This window comes from Poecilia reticulata, chromosome 18, assembly GCF_904066995.2.
Source record: "Poecilia reticulata chromosome 18, P_reticulata-male-v2, whole genome shotgun sequence".
Lineage (NCBI taxonomy): Eukaryota > Metazoa > Chordata > Actinopteri > Cyprinodontiformes > Poeciliidae > Poecilia > Poecilia reticulata.
In genome coordinates this window covers 9,784,336-9,810,150 of record NC_088847.1, presented here as the reverse complement: position 1 = coordinate 9,810,150, position 25,815 = coordinate 9,784,336, and the positions used below count along the sequence as shown (strand labels likewise).

The 25,815-nt window shown below is 34.5% G+C and overlaps 3 protein-coding genes across 6 annotated transcripts; all 3 read left to right on the top strand.

The window, feature by feature from the left end:
- Nucleotides 1–876: 876 nt before the first annotated feature.
- On the top strand, nucleotides 877–25,533 carry LOC103476154 (basement membrane-specific heparan sulfate proteoglycan core protein-like). The gene is made up of 15 exons (XM_081599960.1): nucleotides 877–977; nucleotides 4,770–5,030; nucleotides 6,260–6,520; nucleotides 7,009–7,266; nucleotides 8,158–8,439; nucleotides 8,942–9,172; nucleotides 9,611–9,868; nucleotides 10,701–11,015; nucleotides 11,637–11,909; nucleotides 13,394–13,642; nucleotides 13,843–13,968; nucleotides 14,087–14,102; nucleotides 23,635–23,948; nucleotides 24,851–25,216; nucleotides 25,526–25,533. The coding sequence occupies exons 2-15, from the start codon at nucleotides 5,000–5,002 to the stop codon at nucleotides 25,531–25,533; spliced, it is 2,988 nt and encodes a 995-aa protein (XP_081456086.1). The 5' UTR covers nucleotides 877–977; nucleotides 4,770–4,999.
- LOC145548719 (uncharacterized) lies at nucleotides 14,153–17,817 on the top strand. 4 transcript variants are annotated; one of them, XM_081599648.1, is made up of 7 exons: nucleotides 14,153–14,271; nucleotides 15,349–15,399; nucleotides 15,488–15,550; nucleotides 15,644–15,703; nucleotides 16,145–16,210; nucleotides 16,347–16,428; nucleotides 17,410–17,817. In XM_081599648.1, the coding sequence occupies exons 1-7, from the start codon at nucleotides 14,172–14,174 to the stop codon at nucleotides 17,411–17,413; spliced, it is 426 nt and encodes a 141-aa protein (XP_081455774.1). In that variant the 5' UTR covers nucleotides 14,153–14,171; the 3' UTR covers nucleotides 17,414–17,817. The 4 variants fall into 4 exon arrangements, with proteins under 4 accessions (XP_081455774.1, XP_081455775.1, XP_081455777.1 ...); XM_081599649.1 differs by lacking the exon at nucleotides 17,410–17,817 and having other exon boundaries at nucleotides 14,156–14,271; nucleotides 15,491–15,550; nucleotides 16,347–17,370; XM_081599651.1 differs by lacking the exon at nucleotides 17,410–17,817 and having other exon boundaries at nucleotides 14,157–14,244; nucleotides 15,491–15,550; nucleotides 16,347–17,370.
- On the top strand, nucleotides 19,242–23,720 carry LOC145548718 (uncharacterized). Its single transcript, XM_081599642.1, has 4 exons — nucleotides 19,242–19,314; nucleotides 21,274–21,330; nucleotides 21,572–21,826; nucleotides 22,695–23,720. Exons 1-4 carry the CDS (start codon nucleotides 19,278–19,280, stop codon nucleotides 22,994–22,996), a joined length of 651 nt encoding a protein of 216 aa, XP_081455768.1. The 5' UTR covers nucleotides 19,242–19,277; the 3' UTR covers nucleotides 22,997–23,720.
- Nucleotides 25,534–25,815: the final 282 nt, after the last annotated feature.

Genomic DNA, 25,815 nt, shown 5'->3' with positions numbered 1-25,815 from the left:
CATTGTTCAAAACATTATGTATAATAATGAAACTGTTCTGTTCTGGTGGTGGTAACCTGCAGACTTTAATAGGTAACTGGGTAAAACCAGACAATATGGTGGTCAGCAGATGAATGTCAGTCAGTGCCAAAAGATCAAAGTTACTATTTTAACATTTCTCTCTGTATAAAATTCACACATCAAAACAAGAGAATGATTAAAAATGAGAATGAGCAAACAGGTTTTTTTCTTGCAAACTATTAAACAATAACTGTTCATAGCAACATGCATTCAAATTTAGTGGTTTTTGTTTATTTGGATGTTTCTGTGCGAGCCTGCAAAAAAACATTGCACATAAGGTTAAAATATCCCTGCAGTGGACAGGAAATGCAAACCACTATCAAGTGCTGCTGTCTCATTGGCTATTGTTGTGTGAGGTTGGTGTAAAAGGGAAGGAAACACAGAGAGGGGTTACTAAGAAGAAGAAACATGAAACTTATTGATGTAATATATATTTTAGACTTAACTTCTCCTTTTATATGAACACAATTCAAACCAAGTAGAAGCCGTTCAGTTGAGCTGTGCAGTCGTTCTGGATGCCAGGATGAAACCTGCTCTGCTCTGCATGCTGGGATTTTCCTGTAAGTACATCACTGACTTTCTGCTCAGAGTTTAAAGAAAATGTTTCTTCAGGATAATATGTGACCATGTATCTCTGTTAAGATCTGACAGCGTTAATAACGGAACACTCGAGTCGTTCTCCTCTTTTTTGTAATTTCCATTGTAATCCAAGCAACTTTTGTCTCTGTTTAAGACAAAGAAACACTGTATGTAAAATTTTGGACAATGCGATCTTTTATGTATTTATTTATTATTTTTAAATAATTTCAATCTTCTAAAATGAATAAAATACCATTGTGAATAATATTCTTAATCAACTGACTGAGCCTTGATCTTTATTGCAGTGCTCAGTTCTCTGGTTCATGGACTTGCTGAAGGTAAGTAAGTTGTTTTGGAGGTAACATAAAGATAGAAATATGATATTTGTGTTTTTTCAATGCATTTATCTTTGTTTTTATATAGAAATGAAACCTAATAGTGCAGCATAGAAACAAACACTGAAGTATCACAATTGTTTGTTGAGCAAACTGTCCATACTTAAATGGTAGTTTTTCTGTCTGCAACAACACTCTCTTGTATTTCTGGAATATATTATATTCACATGATTTGATATTCAGTAGATGAGAGGAAGCTGAACAAGAAAGTAAACTAATTTTGAAAACTATGGTTGCACAGAACAACTTGTTCCTCTTTTTGTCGATTTTCAGACTCTCAAGACTGTCCTGAAGTGTCAATTTATAACAGGGGTGTTAATCTCCGGTCCTCAAGAGACGCTGTCCTACAGTTTTTAGATGTGCCACAGGTACAAAACACTTGAATGAAATGGCTTAATTACTTCCTCCTTGTGTAGAAGCCTGCTAATAACCTCATTATTCTATTCAGGTGATGTAGCAGAGGCATTTCTCAAAGTTGCAGGGCAGTGGCCCTTGAGGACTGGAATTTAACAGCTGTGATTTATAATTTCAAAGACCAAACAAGTAGATTTATCAGAAAAGTACAGAAGGTTGTAAACGTCCATCCATCCATCCATTTTCTTTACACCTTTTTCCCTTATGGGGTTGGGAGGGTTGCTGGTGCCTATCTCCAGCTACTGTTCCGGGCGACAGTCTGCCAGTCTGTCGCAGTGTTAACGTCCTGATTCAACTAAATTATCATTTTAGCATCTTTGTTTGAAAATGAAATGTTTGAAATCTGAACAAAATAGTTACCTTAATCTGGCAGAATTTATTTTTTGTCAGTAGAAAAGCCTGAACCATGGCTAATTGGTGGAGAAACAAAGACTAACTAAATATAGCAGAACTTATACATTGATTTACAGAAATGAATATTCACAAGATCAAACAGAAGTTTAACATATTGTGATATTACCATTTACAGTACTATACCGCATATTGTACAATCCTGTCTAGAGTCATTTCATTACCATCCGTAGGAGCTACGCTTAGCAACACAAATGAAGAAAAAACTACAAACCTGAACATTTCATAAAAAATTAAAAGCAAGTCAAAACTGAAAGAATAGATTAATAAACTCTGTCATGAGGTATGTTGGGCTCACCAGTGTGTGTATGTACAAAAGTTTAAACCTATCATGGTTTTCTTTTTATATCATGCTAGCTGATGATAGCAATCAGACAACACAGCCTGTCGATGTCACTGATTCACACGCTATCAAACTTCCTGCAAGTTAATTATTTTCTGAGTTCATTCGTCAGTTTGATTTGCTCCTTGTATTTGCTGCACTGTGTGGCTGTGGTTAGAAATGGAGTCTTTCTGAATGGAGTTTGCATGTTCTCCTGTGTGGGTTCTCTCTGGGAACTCAGGCTTTTTACCCCAGTCCAAACATGTAAGTTTAAGTGTGTATATGATCGTTTGTACTTTGGTGTTGCCCTTTGATGCACTGGTGACTTTTCTTGTATGTATGTGATGTAAACAAACAAATCAAATAATCACATTTGTGAAAACAGAAGTAGTTTATTTTGACTTTTTTTTCTTACATCATACAGTATATGTAGAAAAGTGAGCAGTCCGAAAACCAATAATAATTAACAACTGTTATTACAGCACTTGTGTTTTTGATGTAAATCCTCAAAAGCTTCTTTATATTGAAAGTGCGTTTACTCCAAAATATTATGTTATTGCCGAAAGGTTTTATGTTTGTAAGACGTCAAATATTTTTAAGTGAAATTTGTAAATTCAAAATTTTAAGATACTATGACACCTTGAAAGTCCAAAAGAACTTTTGTTCTGCAAATTATAAGCAGTTTTCAAATAAGATTCACAGTAGTAAATAACTGATGGCTCTCTTGGGATTTATAAGATTATATTTATAATGACTTTTAGTTTTGATCAAAATGCTCAGAATTAGTTTTTGTCAGCGATAAAAACAAATCACTTGTTTTTATGTTTCTATAATCTGGCAACTCTGACAGCAAACATAACAACCTTACCAGCAGGAGGTAAGTACACTAATAACCTAACATATTGAAGTCTTATTTATGGTTTGATGAGAAAATAATAATAATAATAATAATAATAATAATAATAATAATAATAATAATAATAATAATAATAATAATAATAATAATAATAATAATAATAATAATGCATATTATTTGATAGCACCTTTCAAAACACCCAAGGACACTTTGCAACATTAAAAACACAAATTGAAAATTAAAGAAATGGCTACAAGACACAAAACCACAAAATAACTGCACAATTAAAGTGAGAAGGCTAACTTGAACAGATTAGTTTTGTGTTGTGCTTTGAAGGTTAGAAAAGGGTCAATATTACGGATGTCAAGGGGAAGAGTGTTCCAGAGTTGGGGAACAGAGTAAGAAAAGGCTCTTTTCCCATGGTGCTGAGACGGACAAGAGGCACACTGAGGTGGATGAAAGAGGAAGAACGAAGGGAACGTGAATGGCTGATGATATGCAGAAGATCAGACAGATGAGGAGGGGCAAGGTTGTGAACTGCCTTAAATGTAAACAACAGGATTTTAAATTAAATTCTGAAAGAAACAGGAAGCCAGTTAAGTTGTTGTAAAATTGGAGTAATGTGGTTGAATTAGGCTGTTTTGGCTATAATGCGAGCAGCAGAGATTTGAACAAGTTGAAGTTTATGGAGAGCTTTATGAGGCAGACCAACCAGGAGAGAATTGCAGTGATCAATTCAAGAAATGACCAGACTATGGACCAAAACGGATGCAGAGTGCAGGGAGAAGGATGGACGAAATATTATATTACCAAGGTGGAAGTGTGCAGACCAGATAATATTATTAATATGAGATTCATAAGAGACAATACTGTCAAGAATGGCACCCAGATTTTTAGCCTGAGGGTTTGGTGAGATCAGAGAACTGTCAATTGTGAGGGTAAAGTTGTTGACTTGAGATAGTGTAGGTTTGGTGCCCTTGAGCAAAAACTTGGTTTTAACATTGTTTAATTTCAGGAAGTTCAATGTAAACCAGGATTTTATTTAATCTGAACAGGAAGTGAAAGGGGAAAGTGGTAGAGAAGAATCTGGTGCAGTGGATAAAAACAGCTGGGTGTCATCAGTAAAACAGTGGAAATGGATGTTAAATTTACGGAAGACATTGGAAGATATTGCCAAGGGGTATAAGGTAGATGTTGAGAAGAAGGGGTTCCTGGACAGAGCCCTGGGGCACACCTGGGAACAGGTGGGATTTGAATAATTTAAGTTGGAATTTACTGAGTGCGGCCAGAGAGATACAACTGAAACCAAGCGAGGGGTGTGTGTGTGATACCGATGGAAGAGAGTCTGTGGAGCAGGATTGTGTGAGAGATGGTATTGAAGGCTGCACTGAGATCAAGGAGAATAAGAAGAGAAAGTAAATCCGAATCTGCTGCCATGAGGAGAGTGTTAGTGATTCTCAGGAGAGCAGATTCTGTGATGTGACCAGAGCAAAAACCGGACTGGAACTGTTCATACAGACTGTTCTTGGTTAAATGGCAATGGTGTTAAGAAACAACTGTTTTTTCTAGGATCTTGGAGAAGAAAGAAAGGTTAGAAATAGGGCGGAGATTATTGAAATCATTTGGATCCAATCCAGGTTTTTTAAGGACAGGCGTGACAACTGCAGTTTTGAAGAAAGGATTCACATTGTTGCAAATCACTCCTAATCTAGGGATGTTTTCTAACCTGCAGAAAACAAGGCAACTCTGGCTGCAGACATAACAACCATTCCACCAGGGGGCAGTGTGACATTAACCTGTTCTGCAGACAAACCTGCTGGTTTAACATTTGAGCTCTTCAGAGGACGTCCACCCAACTATCAGACCACAGTTTCTCCTCGATCAGATGGAGTTTTCAACATCACAGAAGGAGGAATCTACACCTGCAGAGGATATAGACCTGGGGGAAACGTTGAGACAACTATGAGTGATGACGTTATTATACAGAACACTGGTGAGTTGAAAAATGGATTTTTGATTAAATCCGCACTGTCTGGGATCAAAAGGTATATTTGCTTAAAACTGTGTCGCAGCCTTCTATTTTCCAAAAACCAAAATTCCAACAAAGGCCCTGGATGTTAACAGGTGGTTTGATTTGAACACACTTCCAACTTGATTTGTTTTGAAAAAATATATTCATTTCTTGTAAAAAAAAAAATTAGCGACAAAATAATTACCAAAAATGTCATACAACTTAGCCAAATACGAAAGTAAACTTAATGTGAAGTTTCAAGTACAAAAAAGTGGTTAAAAAATCATTGACAAAAATCTCCCATCAACACACCAAACATTTGCCAAGCAATGCCTCCACCAAGCAACCGGTGTGTTTTTAATTACACAAATTAATGGGAGAGTCTAACCAATTGCCAGCATAATCTAATCAATTAAAATATAAAAATTAACTACAGATTTTGAATGTAAATTAGCTTAAATAAATTCTAACTTCCCAAAATAGAAAACTAAATTAGTAGAAATTACAATTTGCAACATTTACATAAAGGGCCACAACACTATGTAAAGAACTTGCATTTTGATCAATTTGTGACTGTGCAGAAAATTTACATTGTCATGAGCATTTTACATAAAACAGGATTTTACATAGAGATTGAGAGTATTATGGACAACACTGACCATTCTCTTTATGATGCTGTCAACGATGAACAGTGTCTTCTCCTTCAAATGTGCAGTAATACACATTTGAAGTGATGGCTTCCTGCCAAAGCCATCACTATCTATCTACAATAAGCATTTGAATAATCTTCCCTTATCGATCCCAAAGGGAAATAGAACAAGATTCAGTTTCACTTTAGGATCAATAACATATTTTTGAATTGAAATTAATTTAAATCATGAATTTCTATTAAGGACTGCAGAACAGTATCGGGCTGATAAAACTGGTTAAATCAAAAACAATTTTATTTTAGGTTCTATTTACTTTTCAACCCATTTTATTTGTTGTGTTTATGGAGAATGCTTGATTGTATTGAATCTGGATCTGCTGACCTCAGTTACAAATGATACAATGCTGCTTAAAACACCAGTAGAACATGACTGCATGTGGAGTATGTGTGTTCTTCTGATTCTGTCTTACATGTTAAAGTCTCAGTTTTGATCTGATTAGAAATTATTCACGTTGTTTCTAATTGCTCCAAATCTTATTAATTCTGATTAATATTATTGCAGAAATAAAGGCAACTTTGACTGCAGACATAACAACCATACCACCAGGGGGCAGTGTGACATTAACCTGTTCTTTGGACAAACCTGCTGGTTTAACATTTGAGCTCTTCAGAGGACGTCCACCCAACCATCCGACCAGAGTTTCTGCTCAATCACATGGAGTTTTCAGCATCACAGAAGGAGAAATCTACACCTGCAGAGGAGTTATTACAGGGACAATGTTCATAACATCTGAGAGTGATGAAGTCACCATTTCTAATACAGGTGAGTTTAGAAATTTACCTTGAAGAAAATATTGTATTCTTTCTGATGACAGATCCATTTTGAAATGACAACTAAAAGAATTTTGTTACTCTGTCTTAGTTAGAGAGGACCTATTTTGTTCTAAATGTAAATATGAGTTAAGATTCATAATCTGTTCAATTAATAATATTCATTCAGCTGAATTGAATCATTTTGTTGATGTTTTTGCTGACAACACGTGCCGAAATATGAGAATAAAGCAAATTAATTCTATATCTTTACATTTATTTGTGTTTTTTTGAGTAGTTATGGTGCACATTGAGATTAACGTTGTTCCAAGACATTTTATTGATACAGTTTAGTGAAATTTATGATATACAATTTGTGTTAAATGACACATCAGAGGAAAAAAATCCTAGATTGACATTATTATTACAGGTGTTACACTATCTAATTAACTGTTTAGTTTTCAGACTTTCTTTTTTTCCTAATCATGTTTCTTGCTGTAGTTTCCAACAGAGTTTTGGTTTCACAACCAAACTGGACTCCAATATACAAAGGAGAGAGAATCACTCTGAGATGTGAGATCCAGGATGGAGGAACTGAGTGGACGTATGAATGGAAAAAAAACAACACAAACTCTCAATCATCTAGTGAACACATGATCATCACAGTTACTGAGGCTGACAGTGGAGAATACAGCTGCATGGGTAGAAGAGGCTACGAGTTAACAGGATGGAGTGAAGCCATAAAACTGACAGTATCATGTGAGTCAGACTGACCTCCACTCATCCTGAAAGTGTCTTTAATCTCCTGATCTCCATAAAATAAACAGAACTCAATAATAACTCCATTTATTCTGTGGGAGAACAGAAAGAACTGACAGGAGGCTAAACTGTGACTTTTGTCAGAGTTTTATGAGGAATAAAATCTATTTTCCATCCATAAAGGAAAATGAACAAGAAGCTTAAAGAGAAACTGGATTATTTCAGAGAGAGATTAGGGGTTTAGTGATTTTACAGATGCAAAATGTTTTGGAGTAAAATATTTTATGAAAATATTTACTAATATAATTAGATTTTGATGTTCTGCCTTGGAGCTGTGGCTCATTTAAATATGGAGATTTATTTTTCAACAAATCTTCATTTACAGGGAGCTCCTAATTTATGCTTGGTTCTCACAATTGATTGATTTATTCATTGATTCATTGATTCATTGATTCATTCATTCCTATTGGTTCTGATAAAGAACATCTTGCCTACATTAGACAGCGCCAGACTTTTTGTATAATCTGTGTTAAATAAGCTACAACCAAGCCGTGTGTTGTTAAATTACAGGTTGGTCTGTTTGCCACTGTTCTAGTTTGATTTGCTGCTGAAATAATCTAACTGGACTTGAGTTTGAATTTTCAGGTCAGATGTGGAATTTCACCAAAATGATTAATGCAACAATTACATTTCCCCCAGCTCTCATTGATAAGAAACATGATAGAAAATCTAGTCCATCATGCAGAGTTCATATTTCTCAGTTTGAAAAATCTAAATGTTAAATTTTGGTGTAGATATTTTTATTAGAACAAAATGATTCCAGAAATGAGTAATAATTCATATTCTATTTTTTTTTTTAATATATATTAATCTGATTTTCAAACTCAACAGCTCACAAACCCAGAGCCACACTGAAGGCAAAGGAAACAATCATACCAGCAGGGGGCAGTGTTACTCTGAACTGCTCTGTTGAAAGATCTACTGGCTGGGAGTTCTTCTGGCACAAATATGGGCCACATTATCCTGCAGATGAATCCTTCAGAAACACAGAACCAGATGGAACCTTCAGTGTCTCAGAGGGAGGAAAGTACAGATGCTTAGGAGGAAGACGTGGAAGAGGAGACCCAATTTTCACATCAGAAACCAGTGAAGAGGTCAAAATTCAGAAAACTGGTGAGTTTAGTTATCAGGTCATCATCATAACAACACATCATCTTTGAAACTCAAATTTGTTTCCTAGTTGTTCAGAAAACGTAATTATTAAAATATAATCACACAGTGATTAATCAACGGGAAGAAAAATATTTACAGTTTCAAGATTCAACTTTTTTATTTCCGTTAAAACCACCAAAGTAATCAGATGTTATAAAGAATTTAATCTGATCTCAAATATTTTTAAAAAAATAACAACATCCTGTAATGAAATGTGTTCATCAAACCAAAAAAGCTTTTTTATTTCTATTTTTAAGTTAAATATATCTTCATTTTGATTCTAATGTATTTGTGCTGTTTACGTTTTCAGTTAAGCTCCTGATTTACACAGTTTAACAAATGATTTCCTTTACAATAAATAATTTGACACAATAGTAAATGTCTCCTCCTTCATATAACTATATATGTTCAGGTTCATTTTGTTTCTTTTAGTTTCCTACTTGATGTTTCTGTATGTCAACAGTTTCTAAGCCGACTGTGATCCAGCGACCCAACTGGTCTCTGAAAGAAGATAAAGTCAGTCTGGAGTGTTTTATCCAGGAAGAAGCTCAGTGGACGTATGAATGGAGGAAAAACAAGCTAAATTATAATTCAACATCCAAGATCATCACAGCTGACAGTGGAAATTACAGCTGCAGAGGAACAAGTGACTATCTCTTAGCACATTGGAGTGATGTCATCACATTAACAAGCTGTAAGTTATTAACTTATGACCTACAATAATCAAGCAAGCAACATTAAAATAGGTTTAACAAATTCACATAAAAGCAGCTGCTGCTGTTTAACACATTTAGTTTAAGTAAAAACACATTTGCCCAAATCATCTGAATATGCCTCTATTTGATGAAAATGCAATTATTAATATAAGCATAGCATTGTATTGATGAAGATATCTGTTGTGCAAGTGTTTGAAACCTACTCTTAATTTTGTCCCGCTTTGCTACAAGATAGATTCTTATTAAATAAAATAAAAACAAATCTTAAAGAATCTGCTGAAGAAGTTTGGAAGAAACATTGATATTGTTTAAGTGATGTTAGAAAGTGGGTTCTCTCAGGGAAAGTGTTAAATTGACACTCAAATGTTACTCTGGACTGTTGTGGTAAACTGCTAACAAGATATGTATTTCTATAGATCCCAATAAACCCAGTTTGATTCTACAACCCAACTGGTCTCAGATCTATAGAGGAGAGAAAATCACTCTGAGATGTGAGATCCAGGGAGGAACTCAGTGGACGTATGAATGGAGACCAACCAATAGAAACTCTCCAACATCCAGTGAATACAGGATCAACTCAGCTACTGATGCTGACAGTGGAGAATACATCTGTAGAGGAAACAGAGGAAGGTTTTCCTCTACACCATGGAGTAATGTTGTTAAAATAACTGTGTGTAAGTTGATTATTTATAACTGGCATGTGATGATTTTTATATGACAGTATGTCCCACTTGGTCACATTCTAACAATATTAAAGCTCCTTTTATGGTATAGGATTTATTTTTTTCATTTGAAACAAAAGAACGATAAAGCAGCTTTTCCTGTTAGCACACAATCTAATGCTTTAAATATTTGTATTTTTTTTCTATAGTTTTAGAAAAAAAAACTATAGAAAGAAAGGGTTAGGGTATAATGTAGTTTTTTTCAATGGGTTGATAGATTTTCATGTTTATTCCTTATTAAATATTACATGCAGCTGGAAATTATTGTTAGCTGTATAACAGCTTTAAGCCAACCTTTAATTTATCTTATTACAATAGATTCAGATTTTCTGAACATTTTTGAATGAGATTTTAAAAATATATACAGTATTAAAATATATATTAAAGAATCCAAAGTTCAAGAAATGGCTAAAAGGGTTTCAGAAAGTTCTTAGAGACATCGATCAAAGTCATCTTAGAGTTCAGTGATACAAGGAATAAAGATTCAATAGATTATATTGATCAGTGTTTCTAGTCAATGATTTATGTGACAAGAGAAAAATGAAAGTGTTTAATGAACTAAAGTTCACATTTTAAGGAAACAAGTGTAAAAAATATAATGTTACTGAAAAAAAGGAAGTAAAATATCAAAATTAAAGGTAACAACCGGAGGGAGCATCGGTTATTATTATTACCGTTACTTCAATTTTAATACTCTATTAATTCTTTAAGAAAAATAAAATGAAGAGAAAAGAGAAAGGTTGTGGACAAAAGTTTGACCCAGTTTCTAATCTCTCTCCATCAGCGTCTCCCCCTCAGCCTGTCCTCTCTGTGTCTCCATCATGGCTGAATCCTGGAGCCTCAGTGACTCTGAGCTGTGAGGGTTTGGAGCATCAACCAGCAGGATGGAGGTTCTTCTGGTATAAAGCTGTTCCTGATCCATCCAAGTGGAACCAGAAACCGTTCTACAGCTATGAGCTGCTTCCTGGCAGCACCAACGGGACTGAGCAGAACTTCATCATTAATGGACCGACTCACACAGCAGGATTTGTGTGCAGAGCAGGAAGAGAACAACTGATTTACACTGATTACAGTAAACCAAAGTTTATCTGGTCTGCAGGTCAGTTTGTTTATTTACTTTCAATAAAACAAAGTTTTAGAGGTTTTTAACATTTCTTTTATTTTAAATGTTTTTTATTATTAATTAAAAAACAAGTAAAGTATTTTAACTTTTGACACATTAGGAAGAAAAATATATTTCCAACACAGTAAACTAATGGATCATTCACATTATTGGATAATAATCATAACTTATCCTGGATTCTTACTGTAACATTTCTACTTGTTTCATGTTCAACATGACAGAAATATCAGGTAAAAAGTGATTTTGTGAAGATTTTTGACAAATCCACAAACTGATTACAGAAAACTAAAGAAGTCAGCAAGCAGTCAGAGGGTTGGAAATAAAATCAGCCATCAGGTTTAGAGATGAATTAAAACATTAATTATTAGAGGCTGTTAAACATTCTCAGATAAAATCCAACTTGTTTTTGGAAAAGATGAAATTATTATTTCCACTATGGTAGTATTATTTAATTATGAATATTTTCAAGCAGAAATAAAAAGTTTTATCAATTTGCTGAAATATTTGCTGTAATCTTTATAACTAGATACAAACCATTTGTAATGAAACATTTTAAAGATGTTTCTGATCTCAGTTGAAATCCTGTCTTATTTCCAGATCCTCGTCCAGCAGCTTCTCTCTCAGTGAATCCTGACAGAGTTCAACACTTCAGATCTGAATCTGTGTCTCTGATCTGTGAGGGAAACTCTACTGAGTGGAGAGTGGGGAGGTTTATAGGAAGAGGAGAAATACCATTCATAACCTGCTCCATCTGGGGGAAAATGACTGGATCTACATGTACCATTAAAATATACTCGTCTGATAGTGGAGTGTACTGGTGTGAGTCAAAATCTGGAGAGTTTAGCAATGCTGTCAACATCAGTGTACAGGGTAAGATGTGTTTTATTATGCTGGGTTTCTTTTTTCTTTAACCTCTTTTTGCATTTGAAAATCATAAATATTACAAATAATTAGTTCTGAGAAAAAAGTTTTTTCTTATATTCATTGTTTATCTTCTATTCCTTTATAACTAAAGTTAATGTTCTAAAGTTTGTTTGTTTTTTACTCGTTGTATTGTACATTGCTGTGTAGTTATAAGGTTACACTTCCTGTGAAACACTTGGACATTTATCTTTGAAAATGTGCCACATTAATTTTTACTAACTTTACTTTATTCTCCTCAGATCTGACTCGCTGTACAACATCATATATATTGTTTTATTTAATCAGTAATGTAATTTTTTACCTTTTCATGGAGATGACTTATTTGATTTTATTTCCAACATAAATGTAGAAATATGATAACATTAAATTTCTTGAAGAAACAAATTATTTCTCTAAAATTCCCTTAAACTGCTTTAATGAGATTTCAACAATATTGAACTATCATAACTTTTTCAAATAATTTATTTAACAGTCTCTGAAGTGGACAGTATGATCCAATTAACTTCTAACCATTTACTGGACTTAAAGAAGCAAAGATCTGATAGAGGTTTACCTTTCAAACTGAGAACAACCTGAGGATGATGAGGAGGAAGATCACACTGATAAACTGATTTATCAGAGATCAGAAAATAATGGATGATCATTTGGAGGAAAAATGTAGAAATGACTCCATTTGTACATCATTTCTCATTAACCTTTTTATGAAGGTAGTTTCATCAACTATTAGAGGAAATACTTGCAGAGAGTTCAATGAAGTACAACAATTCAGTTATAACCACTTAGAGTGTTGAATAATATTTTACTTGATCCATGGAAAAAGACATAAAAACAACCTGAACATACAATTTAATCCAATATCATTCACACCACTGGCAGATTTAGATTTTAAATTAGTTTAATTTAACCAAAAATATGATTTTAGTAGGAGATGAGATCAACATGTCTCAATAGAAAATAAAACAATGCAAAACTAAGATAAAGAGGCAAGATAATAATTGATGTGTTCTTTAGATAATAGATGACATGTTAAAAATTATAATGTTTTTGGCAATATAGTTATCAGACCGTGTTTTAATTGCTGACCATCTTTTTGTTCATTTCCACTTGTGATTTTATGATTTATCTTTGATGATGAGCTCTGGTCACCATAATCCTGATATTTAAGTCATTTTTCACAGATTCTATATCAGATTCAAACCAAGACTCCAAAACATTTTTTCCAAACATCTACAGTACCACAACTATTAGATTAGTTCATTACATTAATTTCTGTGAACAAACTAAAAAGGATAAATGATCAAATGTGACTACAAATGCATTTTTCCTTGAAGAATCAAACATTTAATTTGTGAATTCCACAATGTCACTGCAAAGTATAAAGCAGCTTAAAGAAATGTTCTTGAACTGAATCTTCTCTGATTGTTTTACAGGTTATAATTATGATGGTATTATCCTGCTGAGTCCTGTTCATCCAGTGACTGAGGGAGATCCTGTTACTCTGAGATGCAGAAATAAAGCTCAACTTCTCTCCAATGTTTTCTTCTATCACAATGATAAACTCATCCATGATGACAGCAGAGAGGAGCTGAATATCTCTGCAGTGTCAAAGTCAGATGAAGGTTTCTACAAATGTCAACATTCAGGAAAAGATTCACCAAGGAGCTGGATGTCTGTTAGAGGTGAGGAGGAGGAAAATGTTTGATTTATTTTATTCATTAAAATTGTTTAAATGTTAGAGAGAAACAAGATGGACACTGAAGATCTTTGTGTTGCTGATGTTTGTCAGTATTTTATCCTAAAGTAACTTTTTCTTCAAACAGAAAATGTCATACAATCTGCAAATAAAACACATTTCTACTTTATTGTTCGTTGTTTCCAGTAACTTTGACCACTTCAGTCAGCTCTTCATTTCCTGAAATGTTGATTGTTGGACCAGTTGTTGGAATCGTTCTCATTATTTTCATTATTCTCCTGGTCTTGTTGTGGTGCTGCAGACGGTCCAGAGGTGAGACATTTTTCTCCTCACACTGGATCATATTGTTCATTCAAATATTGACATTCATTCTTCATTCAAACTAGTAGCAAGACAATTTGAATAACCAAAACACATTTATTTTTATCAGGTCTGCACTGCATCAGGTAAGCAGGCATCTTTTTCCCCTCCCCATTATAAATTATCATTGTATATTTAAGATATAGATAAATATAATGTATTTATTCTGTTTCAGGTCAAAGGGTTCACAGACCAGAGGCCAGAGTTCCACCACAAACCAGCCAGAAGGTCATGAATATAGATCTCTCTCTCATGGTCAGAGTTTTATTCATGTGTTTTTACTTACAATGATAGATGAACACAATCGGTTCCTCTTTCTGACCTGCTTTTGACCCAAATGCAAACTATTGTTGTTTTAATGCTGCTTTAGACAGAATGATTGTTCATTAACTCAAGATGATTATGTGGCTGATGTGAGCAACAGATGTCATGTGCAATCCTCTTTGCACATAAGAGCATTGCACATCATGCTATGCTACGAGATAGCATAGCATTTGCTAGGCTATCATCTCATTGTGAGATGAGCCAAAGCTGAGATTTGTTATCAATCAATCAATCAAATTTTATTTGTATAGCACATTTCAGCAGCAAGGCATTTCAAAGTGCTTTACATAATTAAAATAAAAACAGAAATAATCACTGAGAAAGAGAGAGTTTAAAAAAATAAAAAAATAAAAAACAAAAAACATTACATCATTAAAACGTCGAAAAGAAAGAAGAAGAAATTAAAAACATTAAAGACATAAAAACATGGAAGACATCAAAACCCGCACTCTAACCCTAATTTAGGCATAAGCAACTCTAAACAGGTGAGTTTTAAGTTGAGATTTAAAAGCACCCAGTGTTTCAGCTGTTTTACAGTTTTCTGGAAGTTTGTTATGTTTAGTTGTTATTCTGTGTGTGTTTCTGTCTGCTGTGATCTAAAAGCATGAAGGAGTTCAGATTGGAATCCTGAAGAAGAAATATTGTTTAATTCCTCTGACAAAGTGAAAAATGTTTTTTTTTTTTTGAGGTTTTATGTGATTGGGCATAATAACATACACATTTCTAATTAACAAGTTTGTTTGCTGTATGTTTTATGTAGCTTTATGTTAGTTTTTATGTGTGTAAATGTCCAAGTGAATGCTTATTGCAATTCTGCTGTATTTTTTAAAAATGTTGGCTGTGTGATTGTCTGTCTGGTTTTGCTGCTGATGTTTAGATCAAATTGTTCATGTCAAAGAGGAATCTCAGTCTGATTTTATATTTTCAGGAAAATTTGTCACAAACTTACATATCCTGTTTACAATTAAATTAAAATTATCTGATTTTTCCTCTTTCTATTCACTGCAGAGAATGCTCATCTCTACGACACGATAGGCTCGGCTGAAGCTGCTGGAAATGGTAGATCAGATCTTTTCAAGATGTTTTAGATTAAATAACTGGGTAATTTACAGACAAGTACCTCTTTTTTTAATCTGTAATATTTCAGCAGCAGATGAACACCCAGAAGTTACATACTCTCTTATTGAAATGAAATCCTTTGGGAAAGAGAGTGAGTCTCACTTATATACAATATACAGCATGAGAAAATGACGCAGAATGGTTTTATCCGACATGTTGGTGATTATTTTATGATTTTGTCCAGGGGGACAAGGTGGACCAGAAGAGGGCGCTGTTTACTCTGAGGTGAAAACAGGAGCTGCAGGTAAAGCTTCATGAATGATACGATAGTTGATGAAGTTTATTTCTCTCAATAGCCAAATATTGTAGATAGCCAGCTTCTAACCTAAAAAAATAATATATAAGGCTTCTGACACCAAGTATTGCTTAAGTTTACTAGTGTCACTAATAAGTCATCTTAATAATGTATAATATTTAGAGCAAAAATATGCTTTTAATATAGTTTTAAGTTTGTCTATATTTATTTCAATATACCTCAATTCAAAGGCCAAAATTATTGATTAATTTACTCCAACTTTGAGAGCCACTGTCACACCATTACCTAGGCTGCAATGCAAGATTAGTTTAACATCTCACATTTTTAGTGCTTTTTTCTTACCTGTCTGTATGTATTATAATCCATCAGATCTATATGAAGGAGCATAAATGTGTCAAATGTGTTCTGAAACCCGTTTTCTCTATCCAGACTCGGCTCAAACCTATGCTGAGATCGACCATCAGAAGAAAGTCAAGAAAAAAGCTACGGACAAAGGTCAGCATTCATCTGCAGTTCTTATTGTGCAAATCTTTTAAAGAAAATTCTACAGAATTAAGTGTGTTGGAATACTTTATTTATTTATTTAATTTTTTTGAGATTTGATGTTTTAATTAAATCTCTTCATTGACAGGGAAGTTGTGTCCTGCAGCAGCAGAGGCAGCAGTTTATTCTGAAATCAGATCAGCACCAGCTCTGGAAAACAATGCTGCCATGTAGGCTGGAGACTCTGATGGTTTATTCTGTAATTTATTACAAAACTCATAACAACTTATTTGATCGCACAATATTTTTATTCAGAATCTCCTAGAGAATCTGTATTGGTCATTCAAAGGGGAATTTTCTGAGATCCAATTTGTGAATGTGCTTAAACATTTGTTTAGTTATTGCAGTGCAACATTTTATAAAGACTCAAATCGTTTTTTAACACACACATTTTGCTTTGTTTTGTGTTTATTTCTTTCTGGAAATATGTTGCCATTAAAGTTGCTAAATTTGATTTGGAACAGTTTGATTTGGTTTCAAGTCTTAATACCTCAATTTAACTTTTAAAAAAATGTTCTGGTTGTATGTTTGTCATCAAGCTCATGGTAAATTAAGTAGAGATTGGTCATTTGACTACAACACATAAAAGCAATATAAGATGATGTTAGACATTTGAGCACAATATTTATTTTACAGTCTCAGGTATATAGTTTGTTTTATTAATACTACTTGTAACTGAGCAACATTATTGCCCATTAAATCTTTGGTATGTGTAGAATATGCATCAACAGGCACCTTGGCAGATTCAAAATCAAATGTGCGAATTAACTCTAACCAGTAATGTTAATTAGTTTAGCAGTAGCAGCTGAATTGATTCAATTGCTGTTTAAAATTATGAAATATAAACATGTAAAATACAGGATCTTTTTATCTATTCTCGTCGCTTTATTTTACAGCAGAGTTATGCTCCTTCAGAATGTTTTTTTGTATAGTTTTAATTAGATATATATAGCAAGCATGTTGACTTTTATTAAAAGTATATATGTTTATAAGTTTTTATGTGTGTCTAAGTTTTTATATGTTTGTGGACTTCAGCAGTCTCTCTCTGTAGTGGTTTTTGTTTTTTGCTTGTGAGCTGAAATAAAAGTAATGTCATCAATGGCTTGTTCAGACTTTTTCTCTTGTCATCTTTTTGTCGATTTCAATAACAGGTGATGAAATCCTCTCAAGATGCATGCAAGAGAGAGAAAGATGAGGAGGGCTTTAGGACCCAGAGGACAGAGAGTCCTGGGTGGATATTGTGCTACGTAACGAGGCGTTTCCTCTTATGAACCAGTTTCTGTGAACTTCCAGCAAGCATAAACTACAAGATAGTTTCTAAACCTCCTTAAGTGCTCGCCCCAGTGTAAATTCAAATGATTTAGTTTAAACTTGACCCAATCTGAGCCTCATGAAGCTGTAAATTGCTGTATGTAAATTGCTCTCATGAATGTTGATGTTACAGCTTTAAGATGCTACTGATGAGATCATTTTAAATATTAACATTTAAATGTATAAGTCATTTTCAGTTTTGCCAACTTAAATTCCTTTGATGATTAAGTTAAATGCTTGTAATGTGACTGCAGTATTTTAAGTGAAAATAAATGTCAAATAACACTTTTAGCTGATTCTTTCTGTGCTGTGATGGATAAATGGAAAATCAGTTCACTTAGAGTAACCCAAAGTGATATGGAGATTAGAAATGGCTAATTATGACACAGTTTTAAAGATGTCCTGAAGCTGGTTGGTAAAAATAACATTTTACATCAATTTGAACATCTTATGGTTCTGATGTTTCTCACCTAATATCCAAAGGAGATGAACATCAGAGGTCAGGTCACACAACACTAAGCACTGCATTGACTAAGCAGATATAGGCTTAAGGAACTAAGAAAATCATAATCTTTCCATTAAAACAAGATTTCTTCTGTCATCTCCAGGTGAACGTTTGTATAACCTCACAGTAGGGGGTTTGCAGTGTCCTTTCCCTGCCACTAGATGGTGGTACAGATACACTTTTAAAACATAAAGCTACATGTTCATAATTATTTTTGTGAAGATGCTTTTCTTTATATTTGGCTTCTAGGTTTTGAAATCAGACAGAGGCAAACTGTACAGTTCGTCTTGGACGAAGAGGCTTAAGTGAGAATTGTCTCATCACATTCATATAAGAACTTGCAAGTCATTAGTCATTAGCAGATAGAAGTAAAATCCTGTGAAGCAAGTGCTGCCAGACTGACCTCCAGCATTAATATATTCAGTGAGTAAAGCCTGTCGATGCTTTCTATTTCACAGGGAAAGGTTCAGAGGCATTAGTTAACATTAGTTACAGCAACACCTACGAGCAGAAACCTTTATTTTGAAATTCCCATTTCATCCCGTCAGATGAGACGACAGAGAGCAGATAAACTCAAGTCATACCTTTGTCCTAAACTTAACCACTCACCCTTAAACAGCATTTATTTTATTGGGGTCCAGGATTTGGGCTCCGTAAGGAGCAGTTACAAGGCCACATGGGTATTTTGGCTCTTTTCTCAGTAAAAATGTGAAAATCAATGTTCCAGGAGTCATGAGTTGTGGGTAATCAGCTCCCATTATTTAATGACAGGTTAGTCATTCATCACTGAACTGTTTGGAGATGAAAGTAAATCATTAGAATAATACATTAATTAATATTTTAGAAATGTGTACAGCAAAAAAAAAAAAACACTTTTAGAAACTTCAACCTCACAACTTCAATAAATCTCAGATTTATATTATATTTTTTCTTAAAACTGTTCAGTATTTAACAGTCAGGTTTTTTCAATAACATCAAGAGCTTTGTGCATGCAACATGTTGAAATGTCTGTGCAATAGACAGGAAATAAAACCCACCAAATCTGCTGCTGTGTTGTGCAGTTTGTGAAAATAGGAAGGAAACACACGGTGGTAAGTATAAAACATGCTGGTGTCATGTATGTGTGGCAGATGTAACGTCTTCATACTTATAGTTAAAACAACGTAGAAACCATTCTGATGAGCAGAAGGTCTGGATGTGAGGATGAGGAACGCTCTGCTCTGCGTCCTGGGATTTTTCTGTAAGTAAACCATGAACATTCTGTTCAATGATCAAAAATGATTCTGCATGATGGAAATAGAGTTTAACACTGACCTGTTTCATCTTGTGTTTTCTATGATTAACTCTGACCATATATTACCTTGGTGAATGTTTTTTGGTTTTATATATTTTGTCTCTCTGCCTTCTTTTATAAAACCAAAGCAGTTTTACCCAAAATGTGTCTGTGGTTAAAGACTATTTGTTTTAAACATTTCTATCATTTTGATCAAATCTGTTCAGCTTCTATTTATTGCAGTTCTCAGTACCCTTACATTTGCACATGTTGATGGTGAGATTCTTTTGTTTTTTGTTCAGTTTCCAATATGTATATAATTAACCGGCTTTTTTTTACGTTTAAATTGAATGTATATTGTATATCAGTTCTACTTGTTAGAGTATCAGACTAATTGATCAACACTGGCTTCACTTGTGTTGAATGAAAGATCTTCAAACACAAAATACTAATAGCAGATGATTGTGTTTTTCCATTTGATCATCTCATTAGGTCAGAGTGAGTCCGAACAACAGACCAAATAAAGCAGAAGTAGACAGAGCCTTATCAGTAAAAAAGTCAATTCAGCAACATTCTGGTTTCAAGCACAAACTGTGCAATGTGTTTATTAATGGCTGCCCTTGTATCTTCATTATTTGGAGTTACCATGGTTATAAGATGTTTAACTCAAAATGCGCATGAGGAAACTTAGAGGAGAAATGTTTGTGCTTCTTCGCAAAATTTGAAACATTGTCTTTCTTCAGCACCGTATGCTGTCTGAGGTCTGAAGGCAAAAAGTTAAGATTGACAACAAAGTCACTTATTTCTTATACCTGTACTTATTTAACACTCAGCAAAGAGGCACGAACTTCAAACTTCAAACAGCCACCATTTCTGTGAGGAAGTTGGTGTTTAAATAGGGAGCCCCCTTCAGGGATTGGTGGAGCCATCAAGTGATGATCCAATCAGCTGTGGTGTGGGCCTCAGACAGGAAGTGACACAGGAAGATGTCTGTATCCAATTCCCACAGCGGAGTCAGCAGGCGGGAACGTGAAACTATGCAGAAGAGGAAAAAAACAAGACATGAAAATTACAAGCGTGTTGGTCACACAATTTAGAGGGCGGAGCTTAGCACAGTCATTACACACAACACCAAACGAATCGAAGGTGAACACTACAAACCCTAACAGAGCTTTATATTCTTTAAAACCAGAGAAAAAGTCTCAAAATCAATAAAATAGTTTAATCTAATTGAGCATTATAGAAGAAATTACAGATAGATGATTGGGGCGTAACAGGAAACATTACAGACAGAGTTCTCCATCTATGCTAATGTAATAAAATTATGAATCCAGTGTGTTTCTCTGGAAGGGAACATGTAGATGATATCAGCTCTTCTAGAGGCAGAGGAAGTTTTCTCTGCCTGACTAAACCTCAGTGACTCTGCATGATTAACCTGAAACGCTGGGCAGTTGCATAATACGATTTATGTGTACATAACGCAGTCTCGTGCATTTTGAGACTCATTTTGAGACTGCATAATGCATGAAACTGTAAGAGCTTTTTTCTTTGTCAAACCAAATGGACATTTTGAAACATTCTATGTGTGGTTTGGCTGTATTTAATGGGAGATTTATTGTAGTATTTTTACATGTGTGTGAATGTTTTAAAATCTCCACTTGCTGGTAAAATCAATTTTCTGCTGGAACTGATCTGTCATTTCTAAGCTCTTACAGGAAGATGTGCAGAGAATCCTAATTCCAGTTAAATAACCAGTATGATTCATGATGGTGTTACAATGTACTTCATCAGTTTACAATGTAAACTGATCTAATTAATTTTTTTTACCATGCAGCTTCCCCAGACCACAGACAGACATTTGCAACTCCAATTATTTAATAATTTGACACAAATTTGTATTTTTTTTTTCCTACTGATTCTGATCAGACGTCACAAAGGAACCAGCTACACTGACCTCAGACGCGAACTTCATACAAGACCCTGGTAAAAACGGAAAATAAAATTATTTTTTTTAAGTTTAAAAATTTTGAATTAAACATATTCTTTTTATTTCTGTATTATATATGACTACTTTTTGTCTATTCAATAAAAAGTCAACTTATAGTTACAGTTTTAAAACATTTCTTTTTTTGTCATAAAAAACATTGAATAAAATAAATTATGGTCACAGCAGGATAAATCCTATTTGTTATATTTCTAACCAGAGATTTCTTTATGTGAACAGCTTCCATTAAACCCACTGTGATCCAGCAACCCAACTGGTCTCTGATGTTCAGAGGAGAGAAAGTCACTCTGAGATGTGAGATTATTGGAGGAGGAGGAACTGAGTGGACGTATGCATGGAAAGAACTTGATTCACTGTATCCTCCAGCATCCAGTGAATACATGACCCCACCACCTTACAGTAACAAATACAGCTGCAGTGGAGAAGAAAACAATCGGCAAACACAATGGAGTGATAATTTCTCATTAAATGTTTGTAAGTAGGTCATCTGTTATGAAGTGATTATTCACAATGTTTAATCAAGTCTCATTTAAACAGCTAATACTTTCTTACAATATTTTGTTTTGAAATATTTTTACTTCAAGGTTTTGAACACAAAAACTAAAAAATAGCTTTTCCTACATCCTAAAATCAAGCATAGATCAACTTTGTAGAAAAATGTTGCTACAGTCGGGTGCATTTTTCTATGTTAAACAGTGTTAGAAGGTTTAAACTTAATGAAATTCTGCAGGAATAAAATAATCCAGGGAACCTTTTAATAATTCTGGGTTTAAGATGAATATACTAAGGTGCTTGTGGTTAATAATAAAAAAGGGAAAGCTGATAGAAAAACAAAAACACAAAAACAAAAATTACTATAAAAGTCTGAAGGAATTTCTAAAACAATCACTTTTAAAGATGACAAAACCTTTTGCTTTCTTGGAAGGAGAGTGTAGATAATTTATGGATGGACCAAAACGTTTGTACAATACTGTCTGTATTTTAGTAAAGTTTTGTCTCTCGTATAAAATCCCTCCATCCTCCAATGAGCCAATAACAGCTGACAGGAGGCAGATTGTGATTCTCTGGCCCTGCTGCAGTTTTACCACTGTGGTTCCTCTGAGTTCAATTCATCTGATTGTCTGAAAGTTTAGGAAAATCACCAGAAGACTAAAAATAGTTCAACCTTTTGACAAAGTAGAAGATTCAATGATGATCTCTATATGAGTTGGACCTGTTCGTCTAATAAAGTGACTGATGGTTGTTATGAAGTGGTGCTGTATAAATGAATAAATGAAACTGAATTCTATTGAAACAAGTCAAATTCTGATGACTTCGTTATTTATGTCTTTGCCTCAATCAGCATTAAATAACCCCAAAGCCAAACTGACAGCAAGTGATATGATCATACCAGCAGGGGGCAGTGTAACACTGACCTGCTCTGTTGACCTCGGTGAAGGCTGGAAGATTTACTGGTTCAGACAGGAGTCAGATCAGCCCATAGGAAGCAATGAACCAGATGGAGTCTTCATCGTCTCAGATGAAGGTGTTTACAGCTGCAGAGGAGGAAGAGGAGATCCAGTTTTCTACACTGAAAACAGCACTGATGTCATTATTCATGAAATTGGTGAGTTTAGTTTCTGTTCATCAATGAAAAACAAATGAGCTCTGAATCTTGAATTTGTTTTTCAGTGCTGCTGCTTGTGATAAAAACCAACAGAGTAAAACTAACCAGAGCAGAATAACATGTTTGTTTTTTACTCATGATGCTTTAAAATGAAATCCATCTCACACTGCTAGCAGTAAAGATAACTGTTTGATCCTGACTGTTATATGTAGCAATAAAGATGTTTGCATCTCTTATTGAATCAAATTCATCAAGTTTTTTGGGAGAATTTTTTTTTTTTTTACAGTTTTTATGTCTCCCAATTAAACCAGTCTGTATTTCAAAGTGACGATTTGAGTCATTGTGACTGAAAGCAAACAGGTTGACAGAGAGGAACATTTAATTTGACTATTTTGACCATTGAATCAGATTGACTTTATACTCAAACTCTGATCAAATCTGAAGAAACAAAAGCGTAAAAAAGTGTTATGTGTTGTCAGTTACACCCCTGACAACACATAACTTAGGGACTTTATTTATTTACTGTATATGTAAGATTACAAGAAGCTTAAATCAGTATTCATAGCCAGTGTTTATTTCATTTATTACATTTCTAAAACGTTTTTAGTTACAACATTTTAATCGTTGTGAAATTCTAATATAATGACATTGATGTTTTATAATGTTTGATTTCGACAGGTAAACTTGTCCCTGTCCTCTCTGTGCCCCTATCATGGCTGAATCCTGGAGCCTCAGTGACTCTGAGCTGTGAGGTTCAACCTCAGGATGCAGGATGGAGGTTCTACTGGTATAAAGTTGTTCTTGATTCATCCAAGCGGTACGAGCAACCGTACAGCTATGAGCTGCTGCCTGGCAGCAGCAGTGGTACCGAGCAGAACTCCTTCATTGTTAATGGACCGACTCACACAGCAGGATTTGTGTGCAGAGCAGGAAGAGGAGAACCAAAGATTTACACTTATTACAGTGAACCAAAGTTTGTCTGGTCTGCAGGTCAGTTTCTCTCTCTTTCTCTCTCTATGCCATAAATCAACAGGAGCCATGATTTCAGTTTCATTTAGTTATGTTGAATCTTTAATTGTTATCTTTAAAATGAATCAAGACTATGCTTCACGTTGTCTGTTCATGGTTTTCTAACAATCAACCAAAAAGGCGGAATAAGATTCAGATTCTTAATACTTTACCAGATAATCAACACGAGTTACTTTGGATTCTTGCTGTGACTTTTTTGTTTTTGTCTTTTAGTGGCAGGAGGTTCAGAGACATTTGTTAGCATTTTGTAACGTCTCCTCTCAAGGTTATTTAAACAGAGCAGTTTAACAACAACTCAGTTTGACTAATGTAATTAATGTTAACTGCGTAATGTCTTCATTGTTTTTAGTTTCAGTTTTTGTACTGCTGGTAATCGGCTTGAATCGCTTTCTGAGCTCTTGGAGAAATAATTTTTTTCACAAAACATTTTCACTCAGCTCTGAGAAAACTCCAACACCGTCCCAATCTCAATAAATCACCACTGAACTGAAAACAATCAAAAATAATAGCTGTCAAAAGTCATTTAGCTGGCAACAAACAGTTTCACAACAAAGACAGCTGTGAAGTAGATACACGAAATGAAAAGCTCACAAATTGTGACAAATAAAGCCATTTATTCCTATTGTTCGTAAAATGTCCTATTTTTTTGTTTGTTCGTTTTTATTTGAGATACGCTCAAATATTATGATTTTTAAGGAGAAACAAAGTTTGATCAATGTATTCAAATGTTTGACCTGATCCTTATTATTAAAGATTTGCTATTTGTGCATATTTAATTTGCACACACCGCTACTTAAATATGTGCAAAATCATGTATTTAATTAACGTTTCGGTTCTCAGCTGAAATCCTGTCTTGTTTCCAGATCCTGGTCCAGCAGCTTCTCTCTCAGTGAATCCTGACAGAGTTCAACACTTCAGGTCTGAATCTGTGACTCTGAGCTGTGAGGGAAACTCTGCTGAGTGGAGAGTGATGAAGTTTACAGAAACAGAACTGTCAGACTGCTCCAAGTGGGGCAGGATCAGTGGATCTAAGTGTGTCATCGTCATAGACCAGAATCATACTGGAGTTTACTGGTGTGAGTCTGGGACAGGAGAGTTCAGCAACACAGTGAACATCACTGCACGGAGTAGGTTGTTATTTATCATCTTTTCATTTCCCTTGTCATTATATTTCAACATAATTTGTACGTTTCAGGGTATATGTTATTTCCATACAATGGTAGGAAACAGTGCTCGCTCTCTTCCTGATTTGCTACTTTTTTTGTCTGTTTTAAGTGTTTTAAATCATCAAGCCCATGTAAAAAAAAAAGAAAAAAGTAAACACAACATGTAGTTTTGAAATTGTGTTTATTATTAAGGAAGAAAAAAACATCCAAACCTACATGGCTCTGTGTGAAAAAGTGATTCACCCCTAAACCTGGTGCCCAGTTGGGCCTCCACTAACTGCAGTCCAAGTGTTTGCAATAACGTACAGTGATTTTTTTTTACAGTTGTGGAGAAATTTTGTCCTGTGTGGTGGACGTCTGAACTCTGTTCAGCTCGTTAAACATATTTCTGTATTCAGGAAGCAGAAATTTGATGGAGCTAGAGCTGATTTTCTTCAGGTTTGATGATAAATCTGACTTTGAGCGAGTAGAACATCTGGGACTGGAAGGACACACAGAAACTGAGTCAGAGCTCAGAGACAGAGGCGTCTATTTATTGATCTACTTACTTTTTCAGTTTGGCTTCCTCATACGTCTACATGCATTACATAAAAGAGTTACCAAAAGACCACTGAAGTCACTCTGACTGCACAGATGTTATTTTAGTGATCAAAAACTATCAC

Excerpts from the sequence above, each read along its gene's own strand:
- LOC103476154 (XM_081599960.1), top strand. The coding sequence starts at position 5,000 with ATGAGTGATGACGTTATTATACAGAACACTG. Across the intron at positions 5,031-6,259 it reads CGTTATTATACAGAACACTG|AAATAAAGGCAACTTTGACT; the intron begins GTGAGTTGAAAA and ends ATATTATTGCAG. Across the intron at positions 7,267-8,157 it reads CATAAAACTGACAGTATCAT|CTCACAAACCCAGAGCCACA; the intron begins GTGAGTCAGACT and ends CAAACTCAACAG.
- LOC145548719 (XM_081599648.1), top strand. The coding sequence starts at position 14,172 with ATGTATTTATTCTGTTTCAGGTCAAAGGGTTCACAGACCAGAGGCCAG. Across the intron at positions 15,704-16,144 it reads GGTGAAAACAGGAGCTGCAG|ACTCGGCTCAAACCTATGCT; the intron begins GTAAAGCTTCAT and ends TTCTCTATCCAG. Across the intron at positions 16,211-16,346 it reads GAAAAAAGCTACGGACAAAG|GGAAGTTGTGTCCTGCAGCA; the intron begins GTCAGCATTCAT and ends CTTCATTGACAG.
- LOC145548718 (XM_081599642.1), top strand. The coding sequence starts at position 19,278 with ATGAGGAACGCTCTGCTCTGCGTCCTGGGATTTTTCT. Across the intron at positions 21,331-21,571 it reads GAACTTCATACAAGACCCTG|CTTCCATTAAACCCACTGTG; the intron begins GTAAAAACGGAA and ends TTATGTGAACAG. Across the intron at positions 21,827-22,694 it reads TAATTTCTCATTAAATGTTT|CATTAAATAACCCCAAAGCC; the intron begins GTAAGTAGGTCA and ends TGCCTCAATCAG.